Source organism: Apteryx mantelli, chromosome 1 (assembly GCF_036417845.1).
Source record: "Apteryx mantelli isolate bAptMan1 chromosome 1, bAptMan1.hap1, whole genome shotgun sequence".
In the NCBI taxonomy this organism is placed as follows: Eukaryota; Metazoa; Chordata; class Aves; order Apterygiformes; family Apterygidae; genus Apteryx; species Apteryx mantelli.
The window spans coordinates 155,071,078-155,097,886 of record NC_089978.1 but is presented as its reverse complement, the minus strand read 5'-3'; the positions used below and the strand labels follow the sequence as shown (position 1 = coordinate 155,097,886).

The 26,809-nt window shown below is 41.1% G+C and overlaps 1 protein-coding gene across 1 annotated transcript in view; it reads left to right on the top strand.

Moving 5' to 3' along the window:
* Positions 1-26,809, top strand: part of DENND5B (DENN domain containing 5B) — a 127,840-nt gene that overhangs the window by 66,136 nt on the left and 34,895 nt on the right. The window contains exons 3-7 of the mRNA XM_067307650.1: positions 1,001-1,110; positions 6,262-6,928; positions 19,517-19,704; positions 23,140-23,676; positions 25,053-25,284. Of these exons, the coding sequence (XP_067163751.1) occupies positions 1,001-1,110; positions 6,262-6,928; positions 19,517-19,704; positions 23,140-23,676; positions 25,053-25,284 (1,734 nt within the window). The remainder of the gene's footprint in view (positions 1-1,000; positions 1,111-6,261; positions 6,929-19,516; positions 19,705-23,139; positions 23,677-25,052; positions 25,285-26,809) is intronic.

The window sequence follows — 26,809 nt, the reverse complement described above, 5'->3', positions numbered from 1 at the left end:
ATTTCATGGCTTTTTAATTTTTTTTCTTTAAGTATCTAAGTAACACTGGGAAGTCTCAAAGCAAGCCTTTCAGTGCCAAGTAAGTTTTGTTGAAAACATTTAACAGTTTGAACTTAAGGTTTTCATCCCATTCTTGTCTCCCAGGTGAGAAGGGAACAGAACAGCAGATGATAGTTCAAGACCCACTTGTGGTCTTTAAAGTAAGAAGCCCAAAATTAGTAAACTAATACCTTGATCAGGAATCAGTGCTGGAAAAAATTGTAGTATATGGTAGTGTAATTAATAGATTTTAAGACTTTCTTATTTTGATTACTATGTTGCATACTGTAGACTTTTCAACGGTGGAAACTCTGCTAACAATATCACCTTGAAATACATTATTTGTGCGCTGATAACTAGATGCTTTTCTGCTTGAAGTCTTATTTCAGTCTTCCTCTTTGCACTTTCTGGAATCTCTATGTGTGGCAAAAGTCTGTCCTTGAAATTTGACATGGAAGAAATACATGTTTAATGCAGGACTTGCGATATAAAAAACATTTATAGTGAAGCCTTGAATAATTTGTAATAGCTGAGAAGTGCTCATACCTTTTATGACCATCAGACAATTTCTTGGGCACTTAAGGGAAAGTGCTCATTCAGTATTTAAGGTCAAGCTATCTCTGGGTATTCAAACTGTAGGGAAAAATGGAGATTCAGATGACTCCAGGGTCTTTTCCCATAAACTTGCGCATTAATTTTTCTCTTACCAAAAAATTTCCATGCGGTAAATACTAAGTTGGAAGTTATGTTGCAACTGTGGTAAGATTTTTGTGGGAAGGAGGGAAAGATTTGACTGAATGTGCATCTTTGACATTTCTCTTTTGAAAGCAGTACAAGCGTTGGTAGTAAAAAGGTCCTTGGGATTTCGCGTAGCCGTTCGCTAGTGAAACAAAACTGCGCAGGCCAGCTCCCGCTGCAGCCTCGCTGCTGTGGCAAGTCACCACTTCTTCCTTTGTTGCAGGAGAGAACTTCGACCAGAGCCCCTTGAGAAGAACTTTCAAGTCCAAAGTTTTGGCTCATTATCCGCAGAACATAGAGTGGAACCCCTTCGATCAGGATGCCGTCAACATGGTAGGTGGAGAAGTCCTGCTATCGAGCTGTTTCCCGGCAGCTTCCGCTCTGAAACGGTTCCTGGGTTGTTTACCTCCGTGCTCGGTGGTTTAATTCTGTTGGGACTAAATGCACCCGCTAAGCATGCCAACTGAAACGCCATGGAGGAAGAGGTATCGTAAATATACAGAAATACTTAGGGGCAAAACAAAGGTTATATACTGTACTTCTCTCATTAGCTCTAATTAAATCTAGTGTGTGATGAAACAAGTCCCAGCGGCTGGGTGAGAAGGAGGAGTAGTCACCTCACATACACATCAGCAGGTTTAAAGGAGATTTACTGAGAAATTTTTAAGACACTAATATCCATGAGAAATTTCTGAGGACCAAAGCTCTTGATGCTACATATATAAAGGGAGAGGGGGATCTTTGCTCAAAAGCTGGAACTTGCCGAAACTACAGCTTTTGTGAGGTGCTCATTTTTAATGGCACCTCTGCACCAATGCATGCATTTTCTGTACATCTCTTTCCTATCAGCAAAGTTTGAGATGAATTTGTTTGTGTGGCTAAAGTCCCATGAATAGGGCAATAGGAGAGAACAGAATTTCTGGTGTTTTATATGTTTGCAGGAAGAATTAAAAGACCAAGGATCCACTGGAAATTTTCCCAAAGAGCTGATATTCAAGGATGTTTGCAAAAATCACCAAAGTCCTTGTTAAGAACATATGCTGACAAGAACAACCAATTACTGTCGTATGAGATAAGCTTCCCAGTACAGAAAATGCTTTGTTTTATAATTATGCCATCCTGCATCTGTCATTATGTTTTAGAAGTAAGTAGATGTAATAATAACATTAAAGCAGTGTTACCAATGCCAGCTGTTTTAGAAACTGTGCATTGGATCTAACTCAAAATTGGACTTTTAGGGAACCCCTTCTCCCCAGTCTAGTTTAGACTTGTCACATCTGAGGAGAGTAGGATTAAATATTAGCTATTTCAGAATAGAACTAGCCTGAGCATTTGTGGAAATATTAATTCCAGATAATCCCCTGGCCCTCACCCTTCTGGAGAGATGAGGAGCTAAGGAGTGGTTGCTTTGGGCCAAGCTGCCACCGCTACCACAGTAAAATAGCTATTGTAAATACAGTCCGAATTACATTTAGTTCATGTTTTCAAACTGTTCTCTGCAATTGTGAAGGTCTAGAAATCTCCAAATAAGATCTCAGTTTTCTTTTTTTTTTTTTTTTGGTGTGTGTGCCAAATTGTGCCAAAAATTTAGCATGAAAACACAAGCTAGTAGTAGCAGTGACACTGGGAGTTGATACCGTGGTATTGCAGTCATGCCTAGAAAGGCAGAGATGCCCCTGATGCCAGTATTAGTCCCCCGCCTGCTGATGGTTGGAGATTTTGCACGCTCTGCTTCCAAATGTGCACTGGTAGAAATGGTGCGATATTGGATTAGGTCTCCATGTTACTTTGGATATACAGAAGGCACGAAGGAATTGGAACGATGCTTGATAGACACAGCTAAGGTGGTAATAACTCAGCTACTTAGTGGTGAGACAGTTTGTTTTTTTTTCTGCATTGGTGATGCTGAGAAGAGGAGAAGCGAGTGAGGGTGGGTGGCAGGAATACGGCAGCAAGCAGTAATAGCTAGAATTGCTGCATTAGTTGTACCTCACATTACCTTTGAAAATGTCTAGTATTCATGAAGTGTGATCATATTATCATACAAGAATGGAATACTGAAAACCAACAGGAGACCTATTAAAACAAAATAATTGGGCTGAACTGCATTCAGATGAAATCATATAGCTGAAGAGCACATCTTTCATTTGCAATGTGTCTGGGAAAAAAAGGCATTTACTAACAGCGGCAGCGCTTAATAGTCTTTTAAATTATCTTTTGGAAAACTTTTTTTATTGTTTTGATCCAAAGCATCATTTAAAGTAATACCCACCTCCCACAGAATACCCACAGAATCCTTTGAGGCAATTATTGGCCTTTCTGATCTCTCCTTGCTGTATTAGTTCTGCCTGCATGTTTTATGTGAGTTTTCCAGAAGCAGTTTTCCTCAGAGAAGAAAATGCATAAATCCTTGAAGGTTAACTTGTGAGAATTCTGGCTTTTCTAGATGCCTGAGGAATTTCAATTGCCTTTTGAAGCCGTTCTATCACTTAAAAAAAATACCCCTGAAGTCCTGAGAAATCACTCTGCCTACCAGTCATGTTTTATCTCCCTTTCAAAGTAGTATAGAGTTCTATTTTATAAAGAAATACTTATTTTTTTTCTCACTGCTTTCTGTGATTATCCCTGCCAAATGTCACATGCTATTTTCTGCAGCCATTCTGTGGCAGCCATGTGATAAACCAAACTGAGGCTCTCGTTACAGAGGAAAGTGAAATTTTTAAGAAATAACTCCTATTTTAGTCCTCTAGTTCAGCAAGGTACATAAATATTTGCATATATTTCTGGAGTCCGAGGCAGTATTGTTCAGAGTTCAAAAAAATCATGTACCCAAATAAAAGAATTAAAAGGTACCCAGTGTCATTTTGGAAGAGCAGGTTTTAATATGAACTGAAGTATCTCTCTCCACCCTCTCACCCAAGGCACAGTTTAGATGTGGAATTTGCTGACGTAGCATGTTTCGAACTTGAAAAATACACATGGATTAAAATGGGAAGTAGAGGATCTAATGGAGATTAGGGGAACCTGGTGATGCTGTGATCCAGAGGGAACCTTTGAGGAACATCTGAAACCAATGGTGGCCCTGCTTCTGCACTGAGGGAAGGGGCATCTTCTGCTCTTCGCTTCTAGAAACAGGGTGCTGAGCAGTCTGTATCTTCTTGTCTTGCTTTGTGCAGCTGCTTTTGCTTTGACAAACCCTTGTTATTTATGGGCCTTGCTTCAAGTAGAATTTAATCCCACTTTTTCCTGCTGATAGAGATGCTTAAATATTCCTGTGGATAAGTGCTGTGAAAAACAAGACCGTGTCCTTTGTCCAGTCATCTTGGATTGTTTTGTCTGTTTCTACAGAGATGCAATAAAGATGACTGACTCTCTTCTCACTAGCTAGCTTGTCAGCTAGCTTTAGCAGCGCGCAAAGCTTTCAATCCCACTAGTGCATCCCAAGCTGCTTTTCTCCAACGCTCTCCTGGGATGTATGTAGCAAGCACAGATGAGGTGGAAAGTGATTGATGTTCCAGACACTAAGATGAAGTTTTTATGCATTAAGTCTACTGCATGGTTGAAGCTTTCTGTGTGGCTTGAAAATGAGCATTGGCCCTTTCCTTTCAGTCTCTGTATGAAGCTTGCTGCTTAAGTGACTCTTGGTCATTCTCCCCTTCCTCAGTGCCGTCCTGTCTTGTTTCTCTCTCTGCCTTTCCTTTGTCCTGTTCTAGGTCTGATAACAATGGCAGTCTCTTTGTCAAGCTTGGCAGAAACTTAAAATGTTGAAATTCTGCATATGCTAGGCTGTGGCTGAAAGTTAATAGATGGGTGTTCTTGTGTATGTGTGTGGAATGAGTATACAAAGGAGGAGGGAATAACTTTTAAGGCTTGGAGGAGATCTGTCTAATACAGCCTTCTGAAATTGTCTCAGTTGGTCTGAATTTCCTTGATGCTTATTTGCTCTTGATTATTCCAGTGCATATAATTTGCTTATCCAGGTATTTGTCTGTAAAACGAAGAAAATATAATCTCTGACTGATAGTGTTGCAGTTAAAACCTATGATTTCAGACTGATCAGATTTGATAAGGCACTATCAAAAGCTTGCATTCTAGAAATAAACTTTTATTTAATAAGTCTGCCAAAAATGAGGTGGAGAGACACTTACTGTACAGAATAAATTTAAATAAAGTGTGAAACAAGGATTTTCTATTTCTGCTTTGTTGGACAATTTCAACACAGCCTTAACCATGACATTGCTGCTAATGCCTCAATAATAAAAACTATAAACCTTTTGAGTGAAAATGTGGCTGCTGTTCAAAAATGGCTCAAGCTACAATTTCATGGCTTATGTCAGCAAAGCCTGTCAATTGAATTAAATCCTTCTACCAACTACAGGCCTTATTGCCCTATCCATTAACTTTTAGAGCAACAGGTAAGAGTCAGCTTAGATAACTTAGGGGCTTACTAGTGTGTTGTGAATTGTAGAGTCTGGACCACAAAAGCTGCATGTTTTGGTATGATGTTTAAATAAATGAGACAGAGCCTATTTGGTAATGAAAATAATTTTACAAAGCTCTGAAGGTAACACCACAAAGTTGGCTCCTAGTGCTCACCTTTTGGAACAGCAGGAACTCTTGGAAGTCCCTTTCTCTCTTTTTTTCCTTTTTTTTCCCTCCCTTTCCTTTGCTTCAGTTGGAAGTTTTAATGCTTGGCTTATAGACATACTGATTTGGTCAGAATATGATGAGTTTCATGCTGACACACATCCAAACATGTTTTGCTGGATATTAGTTATTTTTTATTAGACAGCTGATAGACTTCCTGAGGACTATCTGGAAAAATGCCTCAAGTTATCCCTAGGGGTATGTTTCAGAGAAATGCTTCAGTGTAATAGAATTACTGCAAAATATTTTGCTGACTGTTAAATCAAAAACTAGGCTTACGTAGATTATTTTTTCTATTCTTTTTGCTGCTGATCTAAGCTATTTTATAACACTTAATAAAAGAAAGTAAAGGTAATGGCTGCCTGTCAGTTGTTTTACTTTCTTTTAAGAAAATTAGGGATGATTGAGCAATTTCATTTCAAGAATTGCGCATAATTTGAATTTAGTGGTATAAGATGCTCCCTTGACACACTGAGTTTAGAGTACAGTGAGCACAATATATGCTGCTGAGGAAAAAAAGCTGAATATTTTTATATGATGCTTAAATAAATGAGACAGAGCCTATTTGACAGTGAAAACAATTTTACAAAGCAATGAAGGTAAGTTCACAATGACTTATCAGATGGGTGATTTTCGGAGGATGTTTTCCTGGTCATGACACTCTCTTCTTTAAAGTTGCACCAGTTCTAAGCTGTTCGTTCTTGGGCTTATTTTTGGGGGGACTGTGATTAACAGTGTTATGTTGCAGAGGGAAAAGAATGCGTCTGTAAAGCAAAAGTAATGACAAAAAATTATCTGAGCAACAATTTTAATCTCTTTCTTCTCCTCTTCCCTTAGCTGTGCATGCCCAAAGGGCTGTCCTTCAGAACGCAGGCAGATAACAGAGACCCGCAGCTCCACTCATTCATCATCACCCGAGAAGACGGCTCTCGTACGTATGGATTTGTGCTCACTTTCTACGAGGAGGTCACAAGCAAGCAAATCTGCACAGCCATGCAAACGCTCTATCAGATGCACAATGCCGAGCAGTACAGCAGTGTGTGTGCCTCGTCCTCGTGCAGCATGGACTCTCTCGCTAGCAGCATCGACGAGGGAGACGCCACTTCCCTCGCCAAGCTCCAGCGGTACAACTCCTATGACATTAGCAGAGACACGCTATATGTATCCAAATGCATATGCCTCATCACTCCTCTGCCCTTTATGCAAGCCTGCAAGAAGTTCCTGATCCAGCTCTACAAGGCAGTTACCTCCCAGCAGCCGCCACCTCTGCCCCTGGAGAGCTACATCCACAACATTCTGTACGAGGTGCCCCTGCCGCCCCCGGGCAGGTCGCTGAAGTTTTACGGGGTTTATGAGCCCATCATTTGCCAGAGGCCTGGTCCCAACGAGCTCCCGCTGTCTGACTACCCGCTGCGGGAGGTCTTTGAGCTGCTGGGACTGGAGAACCTCGTCCAGGTTTTCACCTGCGTTCTCCTGGAGATGCAGATCCTGCTGTACTCCCAAGGTGGGCCTTCTGCCGGTGGCTCACGCTTCTCACCCTACCAGGCAGTTTCTAGACAGCTGCCGTGGCAGGAGCTTCAGTAAAGCTGTTGATTTTTTTCAGTGGGTTTGTGAATAATAATGTAATGAAAATAATAATGTAATGAAAAAATGAAAGAGAAATGAATCTGTCCTAATGAAAGCACTAAATAATTGTTTCCTCCAGGCAGTCTAGGTGTCACTTGTTTAATTATGCATCATAGTTATCACTTGTGACAGCTAGCAATAGAATTCCCTTAATTATCATCCTTACGTTGCCCTTGATCATACTGCAAGACAGCATGAAACTAATTCTATCTTCTGCAAGAAATACCAGCATGAAGTAATAGATCTTGCAGAAAATATTCTTGCTACTTTCTTTTTTAACTTTCAGTAGCATATTGAAGTTCAGGGAGAATTTCTTTTTCTTGTATGATGGGATCAATTTTGGTTAAAGCGATGACTTTTTTATCGCTTGAAGGCCAGAGTTTTCAATGCTGGGCTGAAATTGAGCAGAGATAAGGCATCCCTCTTTAGTCTGACTTGAGATATGGAGAACTTTTCTCACATGGGTGCTGGTACATTTTATTTTATTTTATTTATTTATTTATTTAGAGAAGATTGCAGTTAGCAAAGACTAGCTGCATTGGCAGAAGTAGTTTGTACAGAACTGGTCCATACTGAAATATGCTAGCAAGCTTTTAAAAATCTGGTTTGTACCTTTTCTCTTCTGATTATGTTTTTCTGTAATAGTACAAATACTCTGTTACAAGTTTGGGGTATCTGGAGTTTGTGCTGGGCATGCTTTGAGATTTAACCCTCCCATTACTATTTCTTTCATGTTGATGGTGGTTGCGAAACTGGCCCTTGTGGTATTTAGGAGCCGAAAGGCGCATGTTGCAGCTGTTGCAATACAACGCACCAGAGAGCCTAAGCAAGTCAAGCTCCAGTTTCATATGGACATTCAGGGGTTTGCCCAGGTTTTTCGGAGGTTCCTTGAAGTCTCCCTGGATGCTCTCCAAATTATATGGGTTCCTAAATATTTTCTGTGATGCTAACCCCAAAACTACTAAAACATGCCCTGGGTAAAAACTTAGGGAGCTTTCATCAGATTAAAATGAGCAATAGAAAGCCAGGAGTTATGCACGTTTTAAGAAACACAAGAAAAGATGCTGAATACCCTGACTTCTCAAGAGATGTGGTTCAAGCAACATCTCAAATGTCAGACAGCTTGAGGAGAGGAAAAAGAGGATGGGAAGTCACCTAAAACAAGTACAGATAGTGAACCTCAGGCTCAAAAGCGAGTGTTTGGGTTTGTCATATAAAAAGAAAAGTGTGTGTAGTAATAATACTAATGAATAAAAGACTGAGAATGTAAAAATGTTCAGGGAGGTGGATGGAGGGTAGCTCTTCTGAAAGTGACTGAATTCAAAGAATTGTCTGTTCTTTGTAGAGCGCTTCTCCACACAGACTGGGGCGATTGGCTTTCAAGAACCAAAAATGAAAGGCTTTGCCTGTTCTCAGTTTGAAGTGTGAGCAGAAATCCTGCTGTTGCTTTGACTAGGCTGGTTTTCCACTCCCTTCTGCGTGTGCGCGTGCGCACGCACTTCCCTCTTTCTTTCTCGGTTTGATTTTTTCCTGCCTTTGCCACTTGATGCTGGGGTTAAACATTAAGCAGCAATGCTGTCAGAATGCCTCACCATCCACACCAGCCATTCCCACCCTGGTCCTTGGTTGCAGACTTGCTGAAAACTGGAAGTGTTTTGTAAGCTAGTAGCATTAGCGAAAAAATCCTGCTTGTTGGATTACTTCTTAGTAATACCCTGGGCAGATGGAAAGCAACCTTGAGATGCACTACTTTTGTAAGAGACCTTGAAAAGGATACAAAGTATCCACTTTCAAAGTGCCACTGGAAGTTAAATAAATGTGGTTTTCTTCCAATTATTGGCTATAATTTAAGAGACTAGTTGTTTTCATTTTCATTTTGTATTTTTTTAAAAAGGAAAATGTGATAGTGAGAATTAATCCCCTCTATCCCCCAAAATTCTGGTTCTTTTTTTTCCTTCCCCTTCTATTGAGGAATCTAGATATATCCTTGACATGACCTTTACTTCACTATCTAATTTAGACGCATCTTGATGGAGCATGAAGAAAAACATACATTTAGGTGTATCGGGGAAATACTGTAATTATGTAAATAGCATCGTAATGCTCATTCCCAAAAGTGAAGACTGCAAAGTGGAGGTCAAGTGCAAAGCTTCAGTATTGGCATATCCTGACAGCTGAGTGCTTGTTTAATTGTGCCCTTTTTTTAAATGTCATTTTTGTGATGCCTGAAAGAGAAGACAAAACAGCTTTTTTCCTGTTTAATATGTAACTAGCTAGATACCACTGAAACCTCTTCTCTGAGCTCTGAGGTCCACCAGGGAGAAACACTTTCTTAACCTCTTTCAAGGAAAAAGCTGTATGGAAGTTTTTGGCTTGAATAACTCTCGCTCCAAAGTAATGAATGAGAGTGATCCTGCAAGTTTGTCCATTCTTCCCTTTCCAGTGTGAAGAGGATGGATTAGCTGTGACTTTTTCCAGCATGGTCCAGCCTTGCTGCAACCTTCCCAACTCAGCCAGAGATTAGAGACTGTCTTGGGTCCACCGGGTGCAATTTCAAGCAAGCAGCATTATTACGTCCGAGTCAGAGTTCACTGAAATGCTACAATTGCTACTCGAAAAATAAGAGTACTGCACCAAAGCCTGCTTCAGTTCACTGAATGACTTCAGTCAGAGAGCTGCTAATAACATATGTGGGGGGAAAATAATGACATTTTTCATGGTTCTCCTAGCCTATTTGTAAGGAAACTTTTCATTCAAGCTTGCCAAAAACAAATTTCCTTTTTTTTTTTTTTTTGATAAGGTTTTTTTAGAAAGTTGAATGAAAATAATATAAATTATTATGCAACCTTGACCGTGCAATGAACCTGCTGGCTGCTGAGAACCTTAAATTTCCTCTCTGAACATCTGTCCATTAAAGACAGATTAAGTTTTGAGTCCAGGAAGGAGCAGGAGGAATACGAAAACTGCAGACGTGTATCAGCTGGCCAACCAGCTTTCGCTCCTAGCTTTGTAGAAAAGCACAGCTAGCAGGCAGCCGGCAGCAGGGATGGCAGTCGAGCAGAGGTGCACCTGGTTGCCCACAGGGTCGGTGACAGCTGCGGCGCAGGGCTGGGAGGAAGGTTACACTGAGACGGGACTGGCTTTTCCCTAGTGAGTTAGGAGCTGCTGATGACAAAGTTTGTTTTTACCCATGTAGCTGTGGTGTGATGTTTCCAGCAGCCTGCGCAAAGGCATCCGACTGCCTGAGGAGGTGAAGGTGTGCGGTGACTCTACCCAGCACGCCTTGGACTAATGCCTGGCACGGTATGAGGGTGTCTGGCACAGCTCTGCGGCAGGACAGGACCAATTGGTAGCTATTTCTGTCACAGCTGCTACAGCCAGCTTCTGTAGTTAGTTGCTACGTTTGCAGTGTTTTATGGGTGAGCTGTATCCCATCCATCGCTGGGGCAGCTGGAGGGATTGGAGCGGACTGTGATTTTGCTTTGCAGCTGTGGCTGTCAAGCAGGGGGGTGGAGAGATTAATGCAAAAGAAGGATGAGCTCATTTTTTTTGAGCTACTCTGCTCCCAAACTTTTTGGACTGCAGGCAACTACCTTAATCCTCAATTTGTCTCAGGCTTGTGGTTGAAACCTTAAAGCAGTCTGGTGCTGCATAGCTCTTACTGTGGCTTTGGAAACCCCAATTTGGGAACTGCCGGTGTAGATAATTGTGTCCTTCTAGTGCAAAAGTCGCTGTGACCAGACAATTTCAGTGCGAAGATGTGAAACAGCTGGGTTGCTTGGGAATGGGAAACTGCACTGTGGCAATGCTAGGGCAAAACACAGGGAGTAAGGAGAGGATAGCTTGATAACTAGCAAGGACCTGTGCTTGCTCCTTAAATGACAAGACTCAAAAAATAAGTCTTTACTTTTATTGGAGACAACGTGGAGTTCCAGGGAGCTGGTTAAAAAATGATTTTTTGGTAGGTAGGTGTAATAGACTGCTGTAAGCGCTGACGTGGGCCTGCAGAGGTGATGAAAGAAGTAATACCTGAAACGGAATTCCTCTGGCCTCAGGTTACAGCTTCCTGAGAATACTTTTAATTCGTGCCAAATGTTAAGAATGGGCCTCTAAAAATCAAGGAGAGGGAGCAATTGTGTCCTCCCCCCACCCCTTCTCTCCCCACACACACTTCTTTAGGGTGCATTTGGATTGCAGCCTTTCAAACTTCATCTTGTAAAAATTAGCGCTTGGATTATGATGTATTCCTATGCCTTTCAGAGGAAGGGCGTAAGGATCACAAGACTCTCAATAAAATAGAAAAAGCTGTTGCAGAGAGTCATACTTGTTACCACTGAACAAGACACTGCAGCACACATCTAACACATTGTGTAAGCTTGTGACTTACAGACTTTCCTTTATGTTGTAGTTTTATTATTGCTTATTCAATCTCTAGAAATTAATACTTTTTCAAGAGCTTTTTATTTTATTGAGAGCATAGATTTCCCATGTGACTGTAGAGATGTAATAATACTGTGAATGTCCAGGCTTCCAACAGTTTCCAAGTTAATAACATTGTGTGATAGCTGCTGCAGTTTCCCAAGGATCAGCAGCAAAATGCTACTGGCACGAGATGTCTGCTGGAGAAAGATGAATTAAATTGTGGGCTCTGCAGAAACCTTGTCAATCCGTTTTGTATGTCTGCCTTTCTAGGAATTTAAACATGAGAGAATATGTGTGGATGAGCCAAAGATAAACTTCTTACAGCTTAGGCTGTTTCTACTCATTAAAATTTTGAGTATTTCCCAAGCTGTTTTTCAAAGGGCTTGAGTAATTGCTCCTTAAAGATTGAAATATTCTTTGCATTATTTTTAATCCTAGGAATTATAATACAAATGACTATGCATATATAGTTGTGGCCTAGAAAAAGTTGGTAGCTGGAAGATCTTACTTTTGCAGTGTCTGTTAGGGGGAGGTGTTTTTTTTTTTTAACAAAATGTATGCTTGCTGTGTTTGCCTGTTAAAACATTTTTACACCAAACAGCTATGTAGAAAATCTTTATTCTCCACCACTCATTATTTAAATAGCTGCACTCCAAACTTGTATTTATAAAAATGTTTTGGAACCTATTACAGAACTAAGACTAGACAAGTTATGTGGGGACAAAATGTTTGTATGCTGTGACAGGGACCAGTGTTTAAAGCCTCAGTGGTGCCACAGCCATAGGAGACTGCAGTGCTTGCTCTCTTGGAAAGGAGACAAGTAATTGGATAGAATAATTGAAGAATCAAGTATCCTCTTGGTTTTCAACTTAAGTGAAAAAGCAAAGCCAGTTTTCATTTTAATATTCTTTGTTTTGTTAGATGAGTCAATATGGCCTGGAAAATCGAGTTTTTAAAGCAGTTGAAACCAAATAATGTATTGATGCAAACTCCTGTTTGAATCAATAATGAAGTATAGAAGAAGATTGGCAGCTGCTTTTATAACTCCACATGCGCAAACACACACTCCATCACCTCTTCACTTTTTTTTATTGTATCTTACGTTTTTTCCATTAGAAAAACATCTTTAACTTTTGAGAGCAGGAAAAAGGTAAAATAGGCCTTTACCTTTCCAAGCATGGCAAATGCCAAGTAAATGCGAAGGTAGTCGAAAGTGGTCCTGAACAAAGGCATTGCCTGACAACATTGCGTTTATTTCAGGAAGGATGTGTGGTGTGGGGCAGCTTTTTTTTTTTTTTTTTCCCCTCCCCCCCCCCCCTTTTCCTTTTATGCCTGGAATAACGGTAGGAACAGTAGCTAATTTGGTGCACAGTTTATAGCAAGGATGGAGGCTGTGTCCTTCCCGTCATCCTGCTCGGCGCAGAGTGACAGCCACCACTGCCGGGAGGGGAGGCTCTGCCGGCCCCATCCACTGGAGGGGAGATCAAGAAGCTACCTGAGCTGTCAGAGCACATCTTCACGCCCCAGATCTTGTCCTACTGCCTTTTTGTGAGCTTGTCGCAGACTTTTGCCCTGCTCTCAGAGACTTAACCATGTCAGGAATGGGAGCTAATTCAAGTTTTCCTGTGAATTTGTTCTTAGGGTGGCTCTTAGTCATAAATTAATTTATGCTGAACCACTGATGGCAGGCTGTGACACACACAAATCATGTAAATGGAAATTTACAGAAGTGGAAGTGATTTTTTTCCATTAAGTGTTTGCCAAAGAGGGGAAAAATGGCAAGAATTGGCCTCAGCAATTGCTGGCCTCAGAACGTTTTCCCTCAGGGCAGAGCTGACCCGCGGTTTGAGAGGCTAATTCCTAGTTCAGGCAATTAGATGCACACTTGTCTTGATCATGCCGTTAGCTTAAAAAAATATGTGTATTCAGGTTTGCATAAATTGCTGCTCTGCTTTTATCTAGTAATTGATGTGCCATGTCCCTGGCTGGTAAATCCACTCTCCTCCCTGGGGTGGGAGGCGCTGAGCTGCTGCGTGGTGTGTCCCCACGGCGGTGCGCTGCTTACAGCTCCCTCTCACTGGCCTGTGACAGTTCCCCCAAAGCAGTGCTGGTACAAGGTGACTTCAATGGAGAATAAATGTTTCCTGAAGCAAACGCGCGTTTTCTTGAACATCTCCATCCCAGCTGGTGAAAATCGCCTGGTCTGACTTGTCAGTCATCACAGCTGCCAGGATCTAAAGCAAATACAGCCTGGAAGTTTCCAGGGCCCTTTGAAGTCTGTAAGAGATGTACACATTGCTCCCATGGATCTATTGAAATCTGATTTTTAAAATTTTGCTTTCATAAACAATTTTTGTCCTGGAAATAAATTTCAGATTTCCTTTTGGGTGTGCAATGTATAACCATTACACATCAGCAGGTACCAAGCCACTGGACAGGTCTCATAATCATTGCTGGGGTGGTTGTGCACCTTTTTTACTTATGCTCAGAGTACAAAGCAAAATATTAATTTTAATTTTCCAGTTTTCCCAATATACCTAGCTCAACAAATCCATATCTTATTAAAGAAAACAGCTGTTGAGCAGCACTTGCTTATAATACTTTGACTCAAAATGTAGCGTACAGAAAGGCTTTTAGTTGCAAGAATGTTTTAATGCTGATTGAAGTGTTTCCCTTTGAACAAGTAGCTCTTATTTATTAAGGTCCGTTGATTTTTTGTTTGTTTGTTTGTTTTTATTTTAAACTAAACTTATTTAGAGTTTTATTCCTTTTGATCAGGCACTGTCTGTGAATATGTTCTAAGTATCTTCCAGGACGCATCTTTGAACATGTGGTTTTACAAAGTTGATGTTATAATTTATGCATGTTCAAAAAGCAATGGAGAAAATGAAGTGGTGTCCAGGTAACCCATCTTTTCAAGTACTTCCAAGTACTTGCAAACTGCATATAAAACAGTGTTTTGAAAGGAAAAGAAAGAGGAAGCATGGCCCACTTTTAAAGCATCGTACTGGATTTAAAAGATCCAGGTTCAGACTCCAGCTCTGCTGTAGACTTTCTATGTTACCTTTGGTACATTACTGGAACAGATGATTGAAAAACTGCCAGATTGATCTTTATCGGAAAGACCAATGTATTGAAACTGAAATAACAGTGTACTGTTTACAGGAAGACCATAGTTTCTGGTTTGAATGAGTGTGTGTGCTCTTTCCTGCACATGCAATATACTCAAAAATCCTGTGGTTGGTCATTTGCTGAGAAGGTCCCAGGTGAGGCTCTCTTCTGTTTGACTATGACTATAGATTTGAACCCATTTTTGGGAGCAGCACCTGAACTAGGCAGGTGTTGGCTGTCCTGAGCAGAGATAACATGGATATCTTCTTTCTCTTCTCAGAAGAACTTGATTTCTCTTTGCTGTGGTATGGGAAGGATTTGGAGATGTCAGACTTCTCTGTATAACAAAAAAAGCAATTTTTCCTTTGGGCTTCATGAATTACTTAACATCTTGGAGCTTCTGTTTCCAATCTGTAAAATAAAAGGAGAGGGATTTTTTTATTTTTATTATTGTCTTTGTCTTACACGTTTGGACTGCAAGCTCTTTGGGATAGCAGCATTTCTGTATGCACAGCATCTGTTGTAATATCACGCTGATTGGTTATGGTCCTGTTACTGTATTACGAGGAATCAACATCAGGACCAAATATTTGCCAAATATTGTCCTCTTTCAGAAGAACATTTATAGTGAGTTGATGTTCAAATGCTAAACTGTTTCCATCTCCAGCACAAAATAGTCATTCGTAATTCTGTAGGAATCATCAAGGTTTTGCATTTTGGGCCTATGCTGCACCTTGTGAGCCCTGTGAATATTTCTGGAACTTTGTAAAGGGTGCCTGAAACGCAGTGCTCATACAGCAGATCGGTCGGCGTGCGTGGAGCGGGTCAGCCCTGCTGCCGCTTTCCCAGTGTGGGGCAGTGAGAGGCAGGGACTTGCCTAGAGGCACCCAGCAGGCACTGCCAGAGCCAGGGATGGGTCCAGAGCACTTCAGTTCAACTCCGCTGCTCCAGCGCAAAGGTTAAGTGTGAAAGAGAGATCAGTGCCAAGTTCAGCTAAGCTGCTGTTAGGAGGCAGCAGTTGCTATAGGAGCCACTTTGCCGCAGGATTGTCTGCCTTGAGCAGTTTTTCTTGGAAAATGCCCTGTATATAAATTAAAGATTTAACTTGCTGGAGGCTCAGTGCTTGCTGGTGTCGCCTACCCTGAAGAACATATCCCAAGAAGGCAGGCGAGGGAAGCAGGTATAACAGCCAAGCAAAATAAATACTGTGGTAGATGCTAGCATCACTCTGGGACTGGGGATAAATGCAAACTGAAGGGGAGAGAGGGGTACAGCAATGGAAATAAGAGAGGAGGAGCAATTGGCTGGAAAGGCAGATCCAGGGTAAGAAAAACTTAAAGCCCGTCTGCACACTGCAGAGAAACACGGCTGGTGTCTGGGGCATTCAGGAAGTCTCCAGGTCTCCTGGGTCCTTCCTCTGCTGCTGCAGGCTGCGTGGCAAGGAGGAGGGGAGGCACTGCCACAGGCATAGGTCTCCGCTGTATGCCAGAACGTAAGTTTTGCTTATTTCTGTACTCGGGGTGATTTCGCACAGATGAGGTGTTTGCTCTGGGGGCGGCAGCTGCTGCTGCTCACTGTGGGCTGTCGATTTGTTCGTGCTTTTAGAGCTGTCCAGAGCAAGCTTGGTGGCATCACTGGGTCTTTCTCTGTGGTCAGTGTTGCATGCGCAGCATGAGGTGGGTGAGCCCTGGGAAGAGGAAGGCATTTATTTCACGTTTATTTATTTGATGGAATTGCCTTGATTTGAGCCTTTTGTCATTGTGAGTTTGTGACTTTTCATGGATAACACCCAGAGAATATTCTTACTTTTCATACCTTTTCCAGATGTTTTTTGCTGTCAGACAGATGGGAAATGGGACTGTTGTGTGCATTCTCTGCTCAACAAAAAAGCCTTTCTCAAAGCACACTTCCTAAACTGGTGAATACTATCTAACTAGCTGTTCTAGCTCTAAAGGTTGGAGTAAGATGAGAGACTGGTTTTCCCACCTGGGCTGTTATTCGTAAAATCTAACAGTCAAAACTTGACTTAGAGTTGGAGAATATTATTGAACGCTAATAGTGATGGTGGGATAGGATCTGGAAATTCTCTCCCCCTTGACAGAACCACACGCTGTCTATGCAGACACTGATTTTTGCTTCCGCTTTCATTCTTTTCCTCCTTCCTTCCTTTTTTTTTCTTTTTTTTTTTCCTCCTCTCCCTCCCATTTATTTCTCTTTGTTTTGGGGAAGTGGATTGATCTCTTGTTTCCAGGTTGTGCTCAGTAGCCATGTAAGCCTCCCTCAAATGCCGATGGGTACAAGAATCTGTCTGTTAAAAAGGACTTTGTTCCTTACAGGGAAATTTAAGAAGAAGAGATGTCTAACCTTGTACAGGCTTGACAATAAACACAAAGTAACTAGAATTTCTTACTTTGTTAAAGAAATATCAAAAGAACCATTTCCAGGTTTTACTTTTCTGGAGAACTCTGGGGACTTCCTCCTCTTCACCAAAAGAAGAGAAGGACATGAGTGGTTTTTATCTCTGCTCATCACTAATAAGCGTTCCCAAATGGTAACAGTTAGCCTAATAGTATGGTCATCTCTTTTCTTTTTTTTTCGTATTGTTTTAAATTATTTTCCTCCCAGTAAATTGATTACAAAACTTGTACTGGTGTAAGCGTTAAATCTTATCAATAGAACCAAAAAAAGTGAGCTCACATTTCCGGTGTTGAATGCCCTTATCAAAAAGACATTTGCAATCTTTTTGCAAAGATCTGTCATTTCACATGACCATGAGATCAGAATAGACTTTGAAATTGTCTTGTACATACTAACACATACTTTTGATACTTGATTTTTTTAATTTCCAGAACTCACAGAATTATAAAATTTTTACATAATATCATAATTTCTGAGATCCCTAAGCTTCACCAGTAGGTGTTGAATGTTGATTTTGCATAAATGCTCCTCAACAAGATAGACCAATGGATGTGTATAATTATGTATTGTTTCATGGGGAGAGATTCATAAATAGTTGATCTTTGGTGTAAAATTAGTAGCTAGGAATGGTTTTGAGAAGTAACCTTGAGACTAGCTTGTATATATGAAAAACACTTTTAAGATTGAATGACTAGCTATTAGTAAGACAAGATGAAAAATGTTTTTGTCCTGGCAGCTGACCTTCCGTAGATCAGTGCTGGTTTTCTGCAGAGAGGTGCTAGCAAGAAGGAGAAAGGTTATGCAATTTGTTGTTTTAATTTGCATACTTATTCAAGTGCATCTTCCCAGTGACCCCCTGAAAGCAGTGCAGTCTCAGATGACAGCGCTTTCGCTGTCGCTGATGTCTGCCAGAGTATCAGGCTGCCTGGTTCAGGAAGGGGGAAGAGCCAGGCTGAGCTCCTGTCTGTACAAAAGCAGTCTGTGAGCTAGAGAAAAGACTTCTTGCGTGACTCAAAACCCGCATGTTCGTATGTATATCTTTAATTTCATAGAGCAGCGAGGAGGGACTGGAAGAGGCGGGAAATGCCCCAGGTATTAGCAGAGATCTTGAGTCTGGCTTTTGTGACAATGAAAACTTTTTGCTTGCTCAAGCCAAAGCTCTTGAGGTTTGTCCGTCATTGATGAGAACTTCTGTTTCTGTGTACTGTCACAGTGGAAACGTCCCGTCTGCCACTCCTCTAGCAAATTACTGATTAAGTACCTGTGCACTGAAGGGGAACAGAATAACTCTTTGTGAATAGTAAAGAACGGCTTTCACAAGTAGCTAAGCCCCAGAGTGGGAATCAGAACTGGCTTCAGCTCTTGTCTGTGCAATATATCTTGCACAATTTCAAAGTCATTTAAAAATATTTGCACTTCAGTTTTCCTATCTCTAGCCACTACCGTTAATGAGGCATGCTGCTGCTTCACGATAAGTCAGGATTCCTAAGGAATTATGTTTTAAGTACTTTTGTGTTCTTAGAAACTGTGGGGAAGTTGTTTTTTCTTGATACACAGGCTGCTTATAATATGAAGCAGAAGCAATTATCTGGTTTCACATTCATTAACAGCTTGCAAGACCCAGTGGTCGTTACCTGCTTGCTGATGGATTGTCTGCAAGCTGAGATTTGTCATAAGGATGACCATCCCTTTAATAGCAATGTGTGATTTTTTTACCATGTTCTTAAATACGGATTGCCTCATTTATACTAAAAAATAGGCAGTGGTGTTACATTGTGCGAGCTGAATATTTGAGAAATACTTTGCTCTTATTCAGCTCTAAAATATACTTCTGGCTCAGTTGGATCTAATTAAATTTTAATTTAAAAGAAAATGCACAATGCCTTTACTTAAACCAGAAGCAGTATAAAGCAATAAATAAATGGACTAAATACAAATTAGGGGAAATACTGTGATATAGGCATTCTAGCTGTACAGAATATTTTTATGAAAACTGAATTTTATTTTATTTTTTTATTTTACTTAAACGTGCTTTTGTACACTTAGGGACTAGACACTTCTGCTAATATGCAAGCAAGATGTCTCTCCTAGAAAAATAATACTCAGAAGTAGTAGCAAGTGGAGTAGAGATAGACAGATAGGATCAAGCGAGAAAGTTTATTCCTTTCTCCTCCTTTTCCCTTGTAAAAATATACACTTCTTATAGAGTCAGATTTTTATTATCCTGTACTGCAGAGAGAACTTTTGGTATCCTTTTAATAAATGAACTTAATGACAGAAGAGATCTAGATAAGATATGAATATTTATGTTCAGCAAGTTCTTCCTGGGGGTAATGACTTTTGGTGAATTAAATAATGTTTAGGCTTCTAAATATTGCAGTACTGTCTTATTTTCGAAAGAACATCTTACCATATAAACATTCTTTCTGACTTTTTTGTCACGGATGTCCTTCTAAACCAGATCTCAAATGTGAAACCCAGAAAGATCCCTCAGTGTCTTTCCCTCTCCGTTTAGATTACCAGCGACTAATGACGGTAGCAGAAGGGATCACTACGCTCCTGTTCCCGTTTCAGTGGCAGCATGTGTACGTCCCCATCCTTCCTGCTTCTCTCCTGCACTTTCTGGACGCTCCGGTGCCCTACCTCATGGGCCTGCAGTCCAAGGAGGGAACCGACCGCTCCAAGCTGGAGCTCCCCCAGGAGGTAGGTCCCACCTGTGGTGCTCAGGTTTTGCTCTTCCTGCTCTAAAGTACAGGTGTTACTAATATTTATGTGAATCCCTGCTGGAAAGTGCTGTGTCCTGTGTTACGAAGCTTCCCTGGCACTGATAAGTCTGTCTGCAGAGAAGCTCTAGACCACAGTGTTTTCCAGCAGGAGGGAGGGAGGGGGAGACATCCCTGCAGCATTTCTGGGTGTGTTTCTGGATTTAGTGAGTGCTGCTAATTATGTTGACTTCTAAATGCTTCCTCCTGTGTCATTAAAGTTTCTCTGCTTTCTTTCCATCACACACTTCACCATGTTTTGTTATTCTTTGTTGGTATCAGAGTCCTATTAGCAGAGGACTAAAGAGCATTTCATTTGGGGATGGTCTTTAAGAAAACTGGACTTCAGGTATACTTGCTGGGTGGTTTGAATTAGTCTCTGTCCCCACCTCACCAGCGGGAAGGGTGCCTTGTCCTGTTCATCCCTACCTGTGGATGAACCCATGTGCTCCTGACTGCGTCTGTGCAGCAGCCTGGCCTCAGACAAGCTCGAGATGCATTCATACTGCGACTGTGAACTGCTTTGAAGCAAACACACGCATACATACTTTTGAAATATTGACTCAGTGATGGTCTTTCGGACCGAAAATCTCATCTTCTCCTATGCAATGGGAAGTGAAAACTTCCTCTCACATTGCCTTATCTACTACTTTTTCCTCAGAGGGGGAAAAAAATAGAACTCCTCCTAATCTAGGTGTTGAGATCACTGGTGGTAGAGAAGGAAACAGAGATTTTTCTACTTGAAATTTGACCAAGATGATTAAAACTGCTTCTCATTTTAACCTGGTCACTGAAGACTAAAATCACTGATTAGACTCCTTACTGTGAAGTCTTTGGGATATTGCTAGCCTGCTCTGTGTTCAAGGTGGTGACAGTGCTTTAGAGCCTGTTCTCGAGCATGTTGCACATTAAAATGTGGGTTTCCTCTTAAAATCCATGGAAACCCCAAGAATAACTGCAGCGACTGTAGCTCTGCTGTGCCAGGCTCTGTGCCAAAACTTCTTCCAAGCCTTCAGAATAGGTGCTCCTACCAGAGATCAGCAGTGAGGAGCCAAGTTGAGAAGGCTGTTTCTGTGCGAATTCATACTTGGAAGTGGAGAAATAAACACAGAGGGCAAGGATAACTTGGTTTTTAGTAGAGATCTATTTTAGGTGTTAGGCAGAGGTGACTGATCCTTAGCCCTGGTGGCATGTAACAGAGCAAATAGTCTTAACTCTTGGATGCAATGGCCCAATCATGTGAAATTTGTACTGGCTTAGAAATGAAATTGGTATCTAGCTATGCTTTTCAGTAACTATACTAATGTTACATAATTACTGTGGGTTTTTTTTAAGTTATTAGTCATATCCTTCTACTTAGCTGATTAAGCTGTCATTTTCCTTAAATTAAAATTTTAATGTGATGGGGTTTTGCTGGAATAACAAATTAAATATCCCTAGTGAGAGAAGAGTAATAGTGGAAGAAGAAACTGTTACAATGTTTAACAAATGAGTAAAAAAATCAACTCAGCATTTATGAAAATTACAGTTCAGGTAACTGTATGAGAGAGCAAGAAAGGGTATTGAACAGGGAGGATCTAGAATATCAGATTTCTATAGACAATAAAAAATAGAAAATCCTTTACCATGCGAGCAGTGATGAAGCACTGTTCACTTTAGCGTTCCTTTATTGTTCAGGCCAGGGGTGAGCTTTTCAAGCTCTTGGTCTAAATATAAACCATTTGTATGTTAGAGATAAAAATTCTAACAACTGGCCACCATGCTGTCTTAAGGTTACTAATCGCTTTGCATTAACTTTAATCATCAGATGTTTTTGAAGAGAGAAGTGAGACCAATTCCCTGAGGGTTTTCTGAATTGAAATCTCATTTTTCAAATTTTCTAAATGATGTGCAGAGCTGAAATTAAAAAAGCCTTTGAAATGAAATATTGATAGATAAGAAGACAGTCCCTGAGCTAAACTACTGTACCAATGCATACCATGACTCTTTAATATATGTTAAAGTAAAGCAAATTGTTTTGTATGAATAAATGATTTTATTTGTATGCTTCAAATTTATTATGGAAAAGCAAGCTGAAGGGACACTTTTACTTTGCCAAATGAATCCTAATACTCTATAAAGTATCTGTGTGAAATGTGATTAATGTTAAACACATCCCTGAAATGTCCAAAATCTTATAACCACGTTTGCTGTGGGAATATATTGCCCTGCTTAAAGTTAACCTTTTCAGAAAAGGAGGAAAAGTCCTTTCTGTTCGTGCAGTCTGAAGCTGTCTGCAGCGTTCTGTTAGAAGCGAAGTGCTGTGAAAGTGCTGTCGAGGAATTGGAGTAATGGCAGAGCCAGCTCAGCAAAGACCTGCTGCCCTGCGGGTATCCGCATCTCCTGCTCGGCAGCTTTATGCCAGGGTAAAACCCTTCAGAGCCTGGTATCTTGGGAATCTGACCTGGTTTAGGATTTTATTCAGCACAGTGCTCTCAGCCAGTGAATTTCAGATGTAAGCTGCAGTTCAGAAGATCAGTTACTGGTGTTCATTCTGCTGTTATTCCTGAGGGTGCATTTGCAATGTAATTAATATATATGCAAGGCTCTTCCCTCCCACCATGGACACGTTCCTAGTAAAAGTATCTTCTCTGCTAGATTCATGCCACCATTTGGGTTTAATATTATGACTGAGATTCATTTACATGTGTAGAAAAGCTGTCTAGGAGCACTCTGTTTAAATCTCAGGCAGAGGAATTTCCAAGAGTAGCAGCTTCCTTGGAAGCAGAGTGGAGAGAAGAAAATAGGATTTGGCCTCCAACGGGCAAACTATACTCAGACATGATCCCAAAGGATTTGCATGGGACCATTTTTTGTGGCTTTGCTCCCAGTAGCATCATCTTCCTCACTGAATATCTTGTTCCTTGGTAGCACCGCTACAGAGGTTTCTTGCAGCTGAGTCAGCTCCTGGTAAAGTAAACAGCCTTGAGATGCAGTGATTCACACAGCTAGTGTTTGCATGAGCTGAGAAGTGGTGCTGTGCATCCTTCTTGCAGGTGCATCCGTGGCTGTTCCAGGAGGGGATATCCAGTCTTTGTAGCATGAAGTGTAGGATCTGAAAGTCCTGGGAGAATGGTGGAAAGAGGCTGATTGTTGAGGGGGGGGGAAGAGGGGTTGGATTTTTTTTGTTTTGTTTTGTTTTTTTTTAAATCGTTGCTATTCAGTTGGCCCCCAGCTTTACCAAAGTCATGCGCTGGACTACATAGCTAACGGTCTCTTGCAAAGGTGTGCTATGATGCTGCTGCCTGGAAACATCCTGGGAAAGTATGGGTTACTTAGGAGAGGAATGAGTTCAGTGCCAAGTGTCCATTTTGAAAAATTTTTCTTTGTATTTCAGGCAAACTTGTGCTTTGTGGATATTGATAACCATTTCATAGAACTGCCAGAAGAATTCCCCCAGTTCCCCAACAAACTGGAATTCATCCAGGAAATCTCTGAGGTTCTCCTCCAGTTTGGGATCCCCCCAGAAGGTAACCTGCACTGCAGTGAAAGTGCCACCAAACTCAAGAACCTGGTTCTCAATGACTTGGTGAATGACAAAAAGAACGGGAACATCCCCAGCAATGCCATCAACATGTACGAGCTGCTAAAAGGCAACGAAACAATCGCCCGCCTACAAGCTCTAGCCAAGAGAACAGGCGTGACGGTGGAAAAAATGACCATCACAGCTCCCCTTGCGGAAAAAGAAAGGGATGTGAAGCTGCAGTGTGAGGAGGTGGAGCTGCGGGACTACAAACTGAACGTGCAGCTTCGTGAGGTTTTCGCCAACCGCTTCACACAAATGTTTGCAGACTACGAGGCTTTTGTCATTCAAGCTGCACCCGATATGGAATCCTGGCTGACAAACAGGGAACAAATGCAAAACTTTGACAAAGTAAAAATAGCTATGTCTTTTTATTTTATTTACTTTTTTTTTCCTCCATCTCGAGGTGGATGGGGAGGGAATAACTATATCACTCTTTAATCCTCCATTCCTTATCTGCCTCACAGACAGATTTGTCCATTCTGATCACACAGGGCCAGATCTTCTGCCAAAGTAAACTGGTACAGACCCACTGAAATGAAATGGTCAGAGCCATCCTGACTAGCACTGACTGAGTAGAGACACTGCTGAACCGCTGACAGGGTTTTACTTGTGGATTTGGTGGAGACATAGCAATAGAAAGGGACTTTTTTTCTTTCTTCACTGACAAGAGATTCACACATAAGACAAAAAATGGATCCAATTTTTCATGTTTCTTGTTTTCTAATCTCACAATAGAGCTTAGTATTTTGTTAATGTGTAGCATTGCTCTGTAGAAGGCTACCACATCATTATGTGAGAAGCCTACTGTTATGACTCCATTGTAGCATGTACAGAAGAGTGACATGCAAGTTGAGATTAGAAGTGGGGAAATAAATAGTCTGTAAGCCAGCAAAAGGAATGAGAAATGTTCTGAAGCTTGCACAATTATTTTTTCTCAGTGACTTTTCACAGTGCTCCTAACCATCAGCTTTTTTAGATACAAACCCTGCTCTAAGGAGAATGTTCAGGGGATAAGCATTAAGGAACAGGCTAAATATTGATTTCTGTCAGTTTTTGATCAAATAATGCTGCTGTGGCTTTTTTGTTTGATTGTATTCAGGTGTTGAACAGTGTAGCATTCAGAAACGGGGTTGCCTATGCAATCTCTCCTAGCACTTCTACAATAAAGTGGGCTTCTAAGGTTAGGGTTTTCGAAGCTCAGGTAGGTTTAGGCACACCACTCGATTTTTATTTGGAATTTCATGATTAACTGCCCCTCTGCTCTTTTCTAAGAGCAGTAGCTGAAAAGCATTGTATACTCTGATATCTTAATACGTGATCCAGTCCCAACCAAGGATCAGCAGACCAGAGGTCCCAAGAGGTCACACATGGTGGTGGTCTGCCACAGGTCCCACACAGTTGCCTTCCTGCACATAGTAGCTGCTATACTTCTCTGAAAATGCTGGCAGTACATGAACTACTTCCGTATATCCATATTCCCTTTACTCTAGTTGTCACAAAGCCCTCCCTGACCGCTTATTTCTCACCCCCATGACTGAAGAGATGACCCATGAGCCAAATGCCCTTGTAGCTGGCTCCTGCCATCCCCACAAGAGGTGCTTTTGCGGTGGCGAAGCCTTGTCCAAGCCTTGCTGTTAGCTGCTGCGTCTGTTTTCTCCCATAGGAAGACTTTTCATGTTGAAGCAAAGAGGGAATGTGCACTAATTAACTCTTCTGTATTTCAGGCTTCCTTCCTTTCGGACCAACCCGAGCCTTACCTCCCATTCCTCTCTCACTTCATTGAAACACAGATGTTTGCAACCTTCATAGATAATAAGATAATCTCTCAGTGGGAAGAGAAGGACCCTTTTCTGCGAGTTTTTGACTCCCGAATTGAGAAAATAAGGCTATATAATGTAAGGGCCCCTGCACTGCGGACATCCAACTACCAGAAATGCAGCACTTTAAAAGAAGCAGGTATGTTCAGCTGGGCTAATAAAATATTCAAAAGTACAATGTCATCCACAAAGAAATATAGTTTCTCAGTCATCTGAGAGTTGCAGCTGGTGAGGAAGTCCTAGAGTTATCTGATAAGTACTTAGCAGTGACCTCATTTTCCCTAGGTAAAAATCTTCAGTATTCCTTTAAATGCTAAAAATAGAGGGAGCCTTTTGCCCTTCCGTTTGAACTCTCCTAGGCTGATGCCTTTAATAAAACAAACCAAACCACGGAGTTGCGCATTGAGACTTGCTCTTTCTCGTTTCACACAACTCCTGTTATCGTTGCAATGAGAGCTTTCCTTCGCTTTAGTTGTTGGGCCAGCACCACATAGAGGAGCTGAGTCCCTGTGTCTAGTTCACTGACATTGTTTTTCCCTTTCCATAAAAAGAACTTTTTTTGACCTGCACCATTTGGCCAGAGCAGTGGGGGATGCCAGAGACATAATCCTGTATGGGATCTTTAGTAGCTCCAGCAATATAAGTTTGATGTTAATGCGCTGTATGCTGTGTACTGAAGATTCACATTTTTTCAGTATAGTCACAGGGCACATTTTCAAATGATACCCAAGTTTCTTATCGTGAAAGTATTTATTTTATTTCCAAGTAATAGAGTGGAATTATACTCTTGAATTCGAGTTATATATTAATGAACTGAGGTAAATACATTTCTTTTGGATTTTTTTTTTTTAATTCCTTGAGAACATTTTACTTATTACAAATGTGGCAGAAACATGAAAAAAATCCTATATCTGGTTAATTTTTCTATTAAAAACAATTCTAATTTGCAGGTCGACTGTCTATGCAACGCCTAGTTTCAGTAGATATTGTGGCACCGGAACCTCATATTCTGTATTGTGAGAAGCAGCAAACTGATAGTAATGCCTACTTTCCTTCACATTTACCAGTCACACATACATGAATCGAGCACCAATCCAACACTTGTTTGTTTAACCTGCTGTTTTTGGAATCCTTCAAACCTTCTCTCCCCCATACTACCCAGGCCTTTTGGGCTTCCTCCAAAAGAAAGCAATACAAAGCTGCTGAGTTTCTAATGATAATATATGTAGATTTTGACAGTTTCTTTCCCATCACAGTTTTATAAAATAGGTCATGGGCTCTAAGTTGTTCTTAACAAATGGAAAATGAATTTAGCTTCTACATTTTGCATATTTATTCACTACCCGTGATAGGCTGAAAGAATGAGCCTGTCCGTTAATGGATGGGCTATAAAAAGTGGAATAATCAAGTTGTTAATTAAATGCTGATTCCACCATACACCTACTTTCCCCTCTTGTTCACAGCGTATCTGGCTCGGTGTTAAGAAGCTGACAGATTTGTTTTTGGTCAGCTAGAGATTTGAGATGAAATCCTCACGTCACTGAAGTAGGTGACTAAACTCCATTAATCTCAGTGGAGTGGAGATTTCCAGGGGGCCCCTCTCTGTCCCTGCAGTAGCCCTCAGGGCTTCCCAGCTTCTGCTCATCTTCAGTACCCCTCTTGCC